We start from the raw sequence: 13520 nt of genomic DNA on the forward strand, positions 1-13520 counted from the left end.
CGGCCCTTACCGAAGGTACAGGAGAGAGCATATTGGAGAAGAGAGGAAGGAACTCCTCTTTTTGTGCATCCCTAACATAGCTTTTGTTCCCTAGAAGATTAGCCCGTCGCTCAAAATTCATACAAAAGCTGCTTTCCTCTTTTCCATTCGTGGCTTTGTCAGCACTGTGCAAATCGAAAACCGTTTTGAGTTGCATTGCATCTATACTTCCCCAGCAAAACAGTTAGTGCTAAAACTCCGTATTTTATGCATAAGATCCATTTATTGGAGCAAAATTGTACAAGATGAATGTGCAACGATATAAAAGAGGATGGGCAACTTGTTGTGTAGTGTCGACGCGTTCAAGAACTATCAAAAGGGATGCAAATGCGGTGGTGGTGTGCCATGGAATCACCGGTGGAGGGGCGAAAAAATCAACATGTCGTCTTCGTTATGTGCTCACGGTCGAGAAGCTAGGACTCTTCTTTTCTTGACGTGTCCTCTTTCGAATAACAGCTCCTGCAGACTGCCATGTACTTGTCCGCCCCTCCGATGATTTCCACCTGCGCAGATCAAGAAAAAAAACAACAAAAATTACATGAGTACATTTAAGACTGCTTACATGTAGGAAGGCGAGAGCGTTATAGTCACGCGGGAGAAATGTTTCTAGACGCATTAAAGTTTAGGACAACGTCTAGGATGACCTGAAGGACGAAGTCAAGAACGACACTTAGAGGCCGTGGCATATTTGCGTGGATGGCCATGGCCTGCGGAAGCCGCCGTTGATGTAGACGGTGCCGCCGACGTCGAGGCCGTCGATGTGATGATGCGATCGCTTCACAGTCCATTGCAAGGAGCACACAATGAGCACAGATGAAGTCCGAAGCACATCTTTTGCACACAGCGCTCCGGCGGTGACATCACACTAAGTATGTATGATGACATCACGCTGAAGACGCATTTTTATGGCCATATTTCAGTAGCAATGCCGAGGGACGTCGCTTGTTTTCTTGTACTGTGACAAGTGAGGTCGTCTTAGAGGTCTACGACGACTTCTAGGAGGACCGCAAGGACGAGGAGCGTTCTTGAACATACGATTGAGCGGCATGTGCCGCTTCATCACATTCGTATGGCCATTCACTCCAATTTTTTGCCCAACGGGACAAGTAAGGCTTTCGCCTTAAAACTTAATTTTTGGTGTTTAGCCTTACCCGGTTGAAACGTCTTCCAGAGAGACGCAGCCGTGGGTCGAGAGAATGAGAATATGCCTAAGTGTTTGCGTCACTTAGCGACAACGGAGGAAACTTATCAGTCCAATGTCACCCAGTCGGCGGGTTCAAATCTCGGCCGGAGTCCGACAGAGGATGATCGCGGAGAGGGTGCCGAGTAACCGAGGTTTCTGTCGAACACCAAAAGATCTTTGGGTGGTCGAAATTATTCCTTGGTCCTTTGCCGGAGGGTGCCAGGTGCTCTCCGTTGGTTTGGCACGTAAAACCCCGTAATATGATTCCTTTTCTGCCACCTGTCACTTGCATAACCGTGCATTATGTTTGCGAGCAAATAAGTGAATTCACGTGTTCTTTTGCATGTCCATGCGCAAACACTCTGAAGAGTTAGCAGTCCGCACCACCGTCGAAAAAGCGATGCATCAAAGTGAACAGACGAGCGCAGACGTGGCATATTCATCGGCATACTTCGATGACACTCGATAACATAACTTTAATTGCCAATTTCCCACAGAAATCTTTGGAGGCCGAATTCACGAAACAGATCTTGCGACAAAAAAGAGCATGAAACGAAACCAAGAACAAATCTATTTATAAAATGAAAACAAGTTTCGCATAGCTTACGATGTGCATAACTTGAAAACTTGGGTGTCATGGTGAAAAAATGAAAAGTCAATCTCGCACGATCCGCACAAACAAAAGAAAATGTTAGTATTTACTCGAATGATGCGAACATGCTCAACGCAAACTCCCTGATCCTGAGCAACATGTACTAAACAACGAAATAAACTAAGAAAATGGAGCTGTGACAGTTTGAGGTTGGGACAACACACAAACCTCTTTCTCCATTCCCAGGCGCTTGGTGTACGACGCCTCGGCGTAACAGATCATGCAGACCGCCGTCAACTTGATGACGCTCTCCGAAAGGGGCACCAACTCCATTATGGTCGGAAACCCCTGCATCATTAGTGAAACATTTGGAATACTCGACACCAGAAATGAAGTTGCAGAACATTCAAAAGGGGCCAAATGTTCGGCAGCCAGCGAACATTCAACGTGCATCACTACTGCGCAATCCAAACTAAGCATTAAGGCAGCAGAACCCTGCAAAAGAATTCAAAATTGTTAATTTTACCAGGCCTTGAAGGGCGCTTCTACCGACAACCATGGGTCGGCATTCGAGCCAACCTCACTCGCAATTGCCTCAGTTTCCCTTTTCAAAAATTCGCAGTCGCGGTTTATTCAAAACAGCATCGTCACATATACTCACCGTTACGATTCATTGCAAAACCAAAGCTCGCTGCCACCCGCAATCACAATTTATTTGTAACAAGGTCATCACGCACACTCGCCATCACAATTAAATACGAAATTAAAACTCATTCATCCTCATCATCATGGTCATCACACTAACAGATGATCAGACTCCCAGCTCATCACACTCGCAACGCATAGAGGTTGAGGAATAGGTGCACTTTCTAGATCTGGTAGCAAAGCTATCTTGACAAGGATTCCTCTGACACAAGTGGGACGCACAGTGCGTTGACATTGAAGAAACATAATCATTTTGAACAGGCTCGACACGACTCTTGCACGCTACAAAATCTCTCCGTCTTGCCCGAAAATTGTGCTGGCAACAATGCTGCAGGCATTATCTCGAGCACGCACTATCTTTGCACTCTTTCTACTTTTGTCCCCTTGAGCTGCAGTCATGCTGCACGTAAGTCGTACGAAAGGCGCAATGTTCGCTGCAGGCGTGACAACAAAATTATCTGCAAACGGGCATCGAATACGTTTGCTTCAAACGTATACATGCTTCAAGCGTGTTTGCAGACAGTTTCTGTACGACCGACATAGAGGGGCCGTCGTATGAGGAAGAAACGTGCCTCAGATGGGGATTGCAGGCCGTCTTTTGCACGATGTACTAAAAGTGAGACTGCAGCTTTATGCTGAGGAAAGAAACCAGCTGCTTAGCCTTGCCGCCACCACTACGAATAGACAGATGCATACGACGGAACACCTTCAAATTAGGTGGTGGATTGTGACACCTAATCAGTGTTTTTAATGTACCGTAAAATCCCGAGATGCCCCATCCCCGAAAAATACCCTGCATCCCATTTGTGGCTAAATTCGTTGTATTTTTTTATTTTTTTTTTTTCAAACAGAAAAATAGCTTATTTTTAGTAGTAGTAGTGTAAGGATCAACGATGACCTCGGCGTAAATGCGGCAAAGTTAGTTATGGTGGGATATAGATGTAAGCAAATGTTGCAGACTAGAAAGCACAGTCATCTTTGCTTCGTTGCCCCTCGCCACCATAACAAGCTTGGAAAAGTCACATAACCTAAAACAAAAAAAAAAAAATATTTTTTTTCAGCTTGTCTTGGTTGCACACAGCAAGTTAGCCTACTCCATGTTTTCCCCCGATTTGCTCTTGATTTTAGGTGGGCCATCTCTCGGGATATTACGATAGTTGCGAGCCTGAAACCTTGCAAGGCAGCTTCTCCTTGTGGGTCGCGTGGTTAGACGAAACGGTTTACGGTTATGTGCAGCGACGATGCCAGAAGGCTTGCGCATCTGCAGTTTCACCGCTTGGACAGGAAAAGACGTTTTACCTTCCGTTGATAAGTGCCGTCCAGAGCTGCGACCACAACGATTTTCCCGAGTTCGGCCATCTTTTCGGAGAATTCGACAATGTCTGCAAACTAAAAGCAGGTGTTAGGTTAGGTTTGCAGTGATGGAAGCAGCATTTGACCTTTTTCAGCAAGTTCTGTAGCAGGCAAAGTAATGGTATGGAGCAGCTTTAGCAGATGCCAACATCTCTTAGTGCATCACTTGAGAATGAGAAAGTGATTGCATCTCTAAACAAGTTCATTTATAATAATGACTGACGGTTTTTCTTTGCTACTGGAGCATATTTCTTATTACCGTTTGTGAACAGAATAGATAAGGCGTAAAAGGAAGTCTTCTTAAATGAGGCTGTAGTCGGGGTAGGTTTCATTTGCAACGAGTATTAAAAAATTGTTGAAAAAGTGAATCATGGCACAACACTTCATCTGGACAAATCCTCTCCCCTCCCCATTTTACACTCGGTAGTTTGTTTAGCCTGTAAATATAATTTCTGTAGAATGCCAGCAAGAACCAGCATATCCGCTAACACGTCTACCAATAAAAATGCGTCCTGCAAGTTAAATAAACCTACCAAACTCGAGACTTGCAATATCATAAACTGCAAAAACAACCACCCCAACATGTTATAAAAGCCTACACTCATGCTTTAGAGGTGACACTGTTCTTTAGAGGCGTAGGGGCTATACATAGTTACTTAAGTTTGCCGTTCTTTCGATGGAAAGCTGCACACGAACTACCGTGACTACCATATTTATTCATATATATTCTCTCCTTCCCTGCTCAGTTTCTTCTTTTTCTTTTTAAATTAGGTCGACCTGCAATAATCCTCAGCATAATTAACATGTTCCATCATCGGCTAAACTATCATGCTAAGCCAGGCGCTACCCCAGGTCGGCCGCTGCTCCTAGCACTCCAGTGCAAAGCGGTGAAGCTCAACGCACGTACGCTGGTGAGAGGCGGTGAAGGTTGACATGAGCAGCGAAAGTGGCCATGGTACTCTGCAGCCATGGCACCAAGGCATGTGGCAGACATGATAATCAAGTGATCTCAGCGGGAGTACAAGACTCTGGTTCTGCCTTATCACAGTAGCCACCACCCACTATTTTGCAAATTTTTCGCAAACTTTTAGTTCCTGACATCGCAGACAACTCGTCTGGATATTTAGACGATGTCAGCGATCAATCGGATCAATTCTTATACTTTGTTTCACCCGAAGTCGACGCTACACCCGATTCTACGAGGCAATGGGACCAATCAAACTGTGTTGAAGCTTGATATACTGGCATTCTTTATCGTCCTGTACGTGTTCCATCATTGGCTAGACCAATCAAGTGCAGCTGATGTCCCATGACTTGCGCCTTTAGTATGTGCTCGAGGTCGTATGCACTCGAGCCTTCGACTGTGCTCCGACCCAAGATGAAACAAACTACATGGTGAATAGAGATGAGCAGATGCACCATTTTTCTTTCTTTCACCTTCTCTAAATATTAAAGTCTATCGATAGTAAAATATATTTTTTTTTTTTTTTGCTTTAAGGCCATCTTTGGGCAGGTGTGGCGCAATTCCAAACAAAAAGGCCATTTTGGTGCAAGATGTAGCAGGCTTTCGTTCACGAAGCAATAAAAAGGCCATTTTGGTGCAAGATGTAGCAGGCTTTCGTTCACGAAGCAATTCAGCGCAGCACTTCCATCACTGCATTTGCGTTTTAGCGCGACAGACTGTGCCATTTACAACTTCTTACGGCGAGATAGAATGATAGCGTCATCTGTTGGGTAGCCCACTTCCGGTTTGCATATATTTCATTTGTTTTTTTCTCATTAGGCTCACCATGGGCCTCAAATAATTTTGGCAATATGATAACCAACCACCCCTCGTAGATAGCGCATAGATTTTTATCTCGCTAATATTGCAAAAAACTTTTCGTCTAGTTCAGGACCGGAAGTGTTTGAAAGCTATTTGCATATGGGCGCCACCTTGTGTCAACCGCGCACACCGTGCTGCAGAGTGACGCAAGTAGCTGCAACACAGTCGGCTGCACTGAAACGCAAATGTCTAAACCAGCTTCAAGACAGTTAATAATAACAGAGGGCCGCCTGTTTCATCACTTACAAACTGCCCTTCGTCGATCCCAATGACTCTGAAGTCGGCCTCCAGGTTACCGAGCTCGGCTAGAGTTCTGGCTTTGATGGCGGGCATGGCTTGGCTATAACAGCGATGCAATTTTCGAAACGTCAAACAGCGCGTACAGCGTAATGGCTGTGCAAAGAAAGATGGTTATACAGATGACAACTGCACTAACATACCACAATAAGCCGAGAGATAGCCCACCTAAAATGAAAAGCAAATCGGGTCAAAATAAGCAGCGAGCTAACTTTCAGTGTGCGATCAAAAAAGGTTGAAAAAATGCTAGTTTTCTATTCTGTGACCCGCAAAACTTGCGATTGCAGAAAGGGGCCGATGAACCCTTCCCAATCGGCAGTGTTTGCTAATCTTCCGACGTGGTTAAGTAACATCATTTCTGACGAGGTCACCATTGGTCAGGGCCCTGCAATCACTAGAAGTGGGCTACCTTTCAGTGTTTCAGAAAAAATAGCAAATCCTGCCAAAAGCAGGGGGCGGGCTATCTTTCGGAATATTATGTTTCCCCCTTTTTTTTGCTACCTGCAGGCTGTCGCGCGATTTTGTGTCTACGAGTAGAGGTGCCTAGAACGCGCCTCCGACCGGTGTGCTTGCCACGTCCTATTCGTGACTCCAGCGACCTATAGGGGGCACCACCACAAAACAAACATGGCTGCTGGGAACAGGTCGCGTTGGCTCGGCCGGGCCGCCTGAACAGGTGGTGCATTCAATTTAACAGATTTTCTTTTGTTTAATGCCCTATTTGATAGGTATTTGAACTGTGACGGTTATGTGTAGCCGGTGCACATAAACTTGAAGAGGAAAGTTGTTTTCCCGGTGCTTTTTGTTCTTTCCATGCCAAACTTCTGTTTCGGAGATTTCGTTCGAAACCGAAACTATGGGCCCCGCAGAGACGGTAATACTCTATTCAGTTTTGATCAGCTAAGAAAAATGGCGATGACTACAGAATCGTTCCACTGTCAGTAATTTTCAGCTAACTCGCATGCCTCGACCATGCGACTTATCTGTCTGCAAAATCAAGCTTTTGTGCGTATTTGCGTGTGCGTATTTGCGTTTAAGAGCTCCAGTTGTCTGCTCGGTCAACAACACAGGCTCCAGGAAAATTACAAAAATTAAGCAAGCGCTTCTTGATCTAAGAAGCATGTTAACCCGCTGGCGCCAAACTAAGCAGCTGATACTCGTATTTCAATTCGGGTTTTAGTAGCAATCGAGAAGTCATTTTGACGAATATGTGGGTTATATTACGTACTATCTCCCACTAAAGCGATATTAGTATATTCTTCGGGTTGAAACATGAGCTTAGTTGACTAGGTATTAGGTGAACTGCTGAATAAAAGTAAATTTGACAGACAGAGAGATACTACTTAAACTGAACCAAATGGTTCTAGCTGGCAGCACGGATATGAATGCGGACAAACTGAAGAGAGTCTTCATCGATCGATATTCACGCAGAGCCTCTCTGCATTGAACTTGACTTTGAATACTGAACGGAGAAATTGAGTATTTTTTTGTGGCTGGACAACCTGAGCAATGTAGACGTATATTGCTGCTGGCTTCGACAGGGGTATAACATAAATATTGAAGGCGCGATATATCATAATGTTGTGACAGCTTCTAACTTTGCGAGACGCATCCACCACCTTTTGAAAGCAGACAATTTCCCTCCATAATCGTATGCAGCGAGCAGGTTTTCCAGAATCAAGTAATTGCGAAATCAGCCCAACTCCTTCGATGTGGTCCAGAGGCTTTTTCGGCGAAAAGCAGCCAAGATGAATAGCCAACACACCGACTGGCATGGGTGGCTCAATCTTGAAGCTAATCGAACAAAACCAAACTCAAGAAAAGCAGTTATTGAACCTTCCCATTTACTTGACTGCTACACTGGTGTTCTTTCCAGTGAAACACCTCCGTCTGTCGTTTTCAGTTTACTGTTCTACATCCTTATAAAGAAACCACCTACCAGTTACCAAGTATTCGTCACTTTGAACGTGATTCGAGCAAGACAAGAAATCAAAACATTATTCCGCGATTCCTCCCCATCCAAGAAATCGAAAGCATGTGACCGTATGTTGTGGAATAAAGGGCTTTCAAACACGTGATGGAAGGAAACAATCTACTGAGGCTTCACCACACTAATGAACACTCAGGCAAATTTAAGAAATATTCGGACCTTCGCCAAACTACGTTGTTCGCCACTGCGCCGACAACACGTGTCCGTGAAAGCCGCCAGAGAAGCGGAAAGGCGCAAAGCGACCTGTTCCGGCTGGTTCCCGGTTTTCCCACTTAGTGCAGTCCGTTTTGCTGGAGTCGCGAATAAAGTGGTCTCTCAATTTCTACCCCGAGGACGTCGTGAAAACCTCACACGGTTACTGGCTGCGATTCTGGAAGCGTTGCAGCGGTGGCGGAGGACGCAGCAGACACTTGTTCCGCTACACTTTACTCTCCAGCTTGGCAGTCAGGGGAAGCTTTAATTATCCAGGGGCCGAGACGCCGCAATGATGCCACTCGCATTCTCTCGTGCAGTCTTCCAGAAGTGGCATCGATTGCCGGGACAGCGACATCCAACAGTGCGACGATCTGGCTTTTGCAACGTCATTCGCCGCCGCTTCGGGATGCTACGCACACCTGTCCGAGCCACACTCCAGGCACCGTAACCCGAAACAAGACTCTGGACCAAAGAAATGGGTGGCAGCATCCGTGGCTCCCAACGTTATTTACAGTCAGATAAAAGCTAAAAAGTGCACCAAGTAAACGCCGCAAAAACATAAAATACCCTAGAGAAAAAAAATGTACACCGAAAACACGGAACCCTAATCATAATCTAACACCCAAAGATTAGAAAGCTGGGCGGTTCTCATAGTCTTGACGGAGATTATCTTTGCAGGCGCTTGGCGGCGAATGCTCGTTGTCGGAAGAGTGTCTAGTGTTTAGCCTGTCAAGCCACGTCTGGTCAAGTCTTTGTGACGTCATGTTTTGTTTTCGTGATCTTTTTTTGTTTTTCCTGTGGTTTAACAAAACTGCGCTGTTCTTCAAATTTTTTTAAAAATTCTTTCTAGTCTAATGGTTTTAAGGTATGACGACTTTCTACGCTCTGCAATAGAGCAGCACCGCTATACAAACTTTGTCGGTTCTAAATATCTCTTTGGAGCAGGCGTCGTGCGGCAGAGCCCCCATAACAAAAACAAGCTAGCTAAATTCGAGTGAAAGTTTATTGTTGCTTTTCTCAATTAGAGGTCATACGTTACTTAACATTTTGCCATCACAAGACTTTTTTTTCTGTTCTTTTTTTTAAATATTGACATACAATTTTGCTTTTAGAGAAATTACTTAACATTTCTGCATTAATAACAAAACTACAGCGATGGCTAGCAAATATCTCTTTATATATTTGTAAGCTGCATTTCAAGGCGCACTTTTTGCGATATTTTGCATGAAGCTGTTTGTTGGCAAATAATTTATAAGTCTCTAAAATGTGTTTCGTAATTTTTTTTTTTTTTTTTGCATAGAAATATATAACTACTTTTTAATATTTGGTGTACATATTGTAAACTGCGTGTAAAATAAAGGAAAAAAAATTAGTGACTCCTTTGGTGTAACATTGGCGGCTGTGCAAATTACCACAGTGAAAGCTCGGCAATGTCCACACCTCAAACTTCTCAACTTTATATCTCCGGGAAGAATTTAGCTACAACGTTCACACACAGCTGAATTTTCCTCCCGACCATGGCTTTCACAGATATTTCTTACAAAAATATAGAAAATATGACCCAGACAGTTACTGTACAAACCAACGTAGAAAGACCCTAGTATGAATTTTTTTTTGTCTTTTGCCTTTTTGGCTTCGCACACCCGACACGAATAGACCTTTTAGCGAATATGTGCTGCCACCTAGACACGTGACTGGGTTAGAGACTAAGTGGCAAGAAAACAACGCATGCATAAGGCCTCTCCCACTCGTTACGACACCCAAAGCATCAGCCACATCCTGTTCATCCATTGAGGTACTGTGACCAGGGGCGGATTTAGAGAGGGGGGTCCGAATGTCGTGACCCCCCTCTTGATTTCTGCATGTGTAAAATTTAGGGCGTGAAACGAGGGAGAGGGGGTTCCTAGACATACAATACGCTGACCAACACCTGACTGCCCCCTCGGGGAATTCCTGCATCCGCCCCTGGCTGTGACCTAGATACGGCTCCCCAAAACTCGCCTTTGTCCCCATCGTGCGTAATCTTCTGACCCAAAGACACCATCTCTCTCTGCTCGGCCAGAAGGAAGAGAGAGAGAGGGTACTAGAAACATTTACACTCGAACCAATGTTTCTACAAAAGGTTGATTGTTACTCTGAAGCATCAGCCCCCAGATGTCTCAAGCTAGTTTGAGACTTCACCTATCATGGGTGCTGATGTGTTCCTCTTCGTAGCGCGTGTCCCCTGCGTATTTGATGATGAGACACTTGTGGTTTGCGACTTGGTACCGCTTTAACCGACGCATGAGCTCGGTTCTGGAAGTAAAGAAATCAGTCTATTACGAAAAATAGGGCAAAGCACATTAAACACAATCCAAAGTAGAAAAGAAAAAGAAAAGAAAAAAAAAAAAAAAAAAAAACTGTTTTTGAGTTACGTAATATTTTTTAAGCTAGGAATTTCAGGAATGGAGTATACATATCTTACGTCTTTCCCGAGAACATGGGACCAATAATGAGCTGCAAAGAAGGGGCACACAATATGCTCAAAAAACGGTCTCACAGAACTGAAATCGGCGGCAGAACTGGAGCGAGTGGTTGATTGCCAGTCACCTGAATTTGACCTTTCGGACACGATTCCAGGTCGGTGCTGCACGACGATAGGTCGCAAGACGTGATGACAAGCATTGTGCCTTTTCTCGGGACGGCAACTGAACTCACTCAAGTAGCTGAGAGCGTTATATTAAGAAGACTATCGCGGTTCACTTGCTGTTTCACTAAAGCGAAGTTTACTGGTTTACTGCGCCAGCCGAAAAGACCGCGAAACGGAAGCGCTACGGAAAAGTCAGAGTTGCCAGGCTGGAAAGTTTGCGGAGGTGGCTCGGGGCCATCTCAGGCGCTTACGAAAACGTTTGCATAATTTGACATAATATTTAAATTATCAAATGCGAACAAGTACTGTTTGCTCGGGCTTTTAAAACTATTTATGACTTGCCTATGCATTATGAGTGTTCGCCGCTAGAATCACTGACCACGCGACATGTGACATTAAAAACTATGGTTAAAAATTGTCCGATAGAAAAGTGTAGATTCTTATTAAAAATAAACATAGAAAATAAACCACGGTGAATAATGAACAAAATGTGAGACATCACCGTAGCGTTGACCGTACATAGCAGACGAATTTGCAGACGACAAAAGTTCGTTGGGCGCGTTGGGCGCAGTTGGGCGACATTTGCACGACAATCGTTGTAGCAGCAAGGGATCTTTTAAAAGAGACATCCCCGACCATATATTTAACTAGACAATGCCAGTTGTATTGTGGTAGTAGGGTTAACGTTGACCCTACTCAGGATTCAACCTAGGCTGCAAGAACAACAGCCAGTAGCAGTTAACTCTGGAAGGAGGCGGGACTTTTGAGGACGTTCGGTTTATGTTTTTACGCGATGCCGCTCACGAAGTTGTTTGGCGAGGCTGACGAGCTTTTTTCTTGGCTCGCTTTGTTTTCTCGACGCGCCGTAAAAGTTCCGAACAACGCTGCCGCACGTTTTTGGGCAGGGGAAAAAACAACAGTACAAACAAGCTGCGCCGACAACCAAAAAGAACATTATGCCGGAGCTTGTAGCAGAAGCCCTCGGAGTGTTAGGCCTAACCCACGATCGCTCGCGCTCGAAGTTCAAGATCGTCGTCTGCAAGGCGGTGGCAGCGCAGTTTAAAGGGGTGAGTTCTCAAAATAATTATTTATAGGACTTCTTTTGCATTTTTGAGAGGGCTTTTGTAACATATGCTTTCGCGTATTGGCCGTAAGAATGTCGGCTAACGTTTTCACTTAGAATTAAGTTTTCTTTTTTGACAGGTGTACTACGTATCAGGTGAAACTTGTTCTGTGAATGCCGAAGTCACGTTTGCGGAACTTTGTTGTAGATAATTTTAATAAAAAAGTAGTTTTTCCTCTTTGTCAACTTTTGCAAGTCCTCGTGCGATGGCATGCGTCAACATTCGTCGCTTTGTCGCCTTTAAAAAGAGCCGGCCAGGTGACAAAGTAAACAAACTGGAGCGCTCGAATTTTTTGCTGCTTGTGAGTTGCGAGTTTATTGATAACTGTTGTTTTTTCTATTTGCACGCTTTACAAGCTCCCGATAATTAACTAAAACTTTCCTTTGAAGTAGACTGAAGAAACAACAATTTGAGTGAAATATTGTCTGCATTAAACTGTTTGCTAGACAATACATCAAAATCAATGCAAATCAAATTGCAAAAAAAAACAAAAAAACATTAGTACAGCATTTTGTAAATTATACTAAAAAGGCAAACACCACATTTTAATTTGCCTTTTTGATACCAGTTTAATAACAAATGTAAATAAATAAATTTTCACGAATACTATTGTGATGGAAACTGATATTTGCAGTATCTCAACATAACAGGACGAGCAAACAGCCAAGGTAGAGTACAGTGTAGTTACTGAATTTGCTAACCATACTGTTGGCACCCAGAGCTTAAAACAGTGAAATTATGAATCATGTACACACTGAAGAAAAGCTATTATTTTTTCAGAGTTATGACTCCTAATTGTAGACACCAATTTCAACTTAAAACAATAAAAACGCATCACCTGTCAAGGAATCTTTGGACTTAACATTAAAATATAAACTTTCTCTGCTTTATGCCAAAAAATTTAATAACATTAAAATCCCCATTCTCTATTTAAACATTGATATCTGCAACCAACCTTTTCTCTTTCATAAATGTCACATTTTTTGTTTTAACACACACTTCTTTGAAGACACGTCTTTGGATCAACGGAACATATGGATAGACAAACGAAAAATAATGAAATGAACAAACCAAACTTTATGCCACATTACGTTACAGGGAGAGTCTGGGCGTCATGGCGTGCACGCCACCAAGCATTCGGGAAACATGAACTTGGAGCCAACCAGAAAGCCAGCAGCCGGACAAGAAGACAGAGCCTCAGCCAACCACAGTGACCGGTGGATTCCTTTCGAGTTGGTCATGCGGAGAGCATGAGCGGCTCTCCGAAGAGGAGAAACAAATGGATGCCCACGTCCGTCTCGGTGCCAAAGATTCTTACCATGTGAGCACGTGTCCATATACGACTGTTAACTCAAATTTAGTTGGAGAAACTATACAGATTTGCAAGCATGGCCTCAGCGTGCCGCCATCTTGCTCAGTTGGAGTGCGCTTGGACGCGTCATATCCGATTGCGATGCCTTGCTTAGGCGTTGTAATCGGATTATGGCCGCACCCAAGCGCACCCCAGCTGAGCAAGATGGTGACGCCCTGAGGCCATACTCAGGGGCGGATGCAGGAATTTCCTGAGGGGGGGGTCAGGTGTTGGCCG

The 13520-nt window shown here is 44.2% G+C and overlaps 2 protein-coding genes across 3 annotated transcripts in view; one reads left to right on the plus strand and one right to left on the minus strand.

Annotated features, from left to right (window-relative positions):
* Positions 1-245: 245 nt before the first annotated feature.
* Positions 246-10997, minus strand: LOC8028602 (thymidine kinase, cytosolic). 2 transcript variants are annotated; one of them, XM_029981083.3, is made up of 7 exons: positions 10769-10997; positions 10644-10675; positions 10361-10474; positions 5944-6037; positions 3819-3908; positions 2043-2162; positions 246-542 (listed from the first exon to the last, which is right to left on the minus strand). In XM_029981083.3, exons 1-7 carry the CDS (start codon positions 10841-10843, stop codon positions 453-455), a joined length of 615 nt encoding a protein of 204 aa, XP_029836943.2. In that variant the 5' UTR covers positions 10844-10997; the 3' UTR covers positions 246-452. The 2 variants fall into 2 exon arrangements, with proteins under 2 accessions (XP_029836943.2, XP_029836944.2); XM_029981084.3 differs by lacking the exon at positions 3819-3908 and having other exon boundaries at positions 10769-10976.
* A 2038-nt stretch (positions 10998-13035) lies between these two features.
* The window catches only part of LOC121838539, a 269231-nt gene continuing 268746 nt past the window's right edge, over positions 13036-13520 (plus strand). The window contains exon 1 of the mRNA XM_042294849.1: positions 13036-13253. Within this exon, the coding sequence (XP_042150783.1) occupies positions 13183-13253 (71 nt within the window). The 5' untranslated portion in view covers positions 13036-13182. The remainder of the gene's footprint in view (positions 13254-13520) is intronic.

Source organism: Ixodes scapularis, unplaced genomic scaffold (genome assembly GCF_016920785.2).
Source record: "Ixodes scapularis isolate PalLabHiFi unplaced genomic scaffold, ASM1692078v2 PGA_scaffold6__148_contigs__length_123643588, whole genome shotgun sequence".
Classification (NCBI taxonomy): Eukaryota; Metazoa; Arthropoda; class Arachnida; order Ixodida; family Ixodidae; genus Ixodes; species Ixodes scapularis.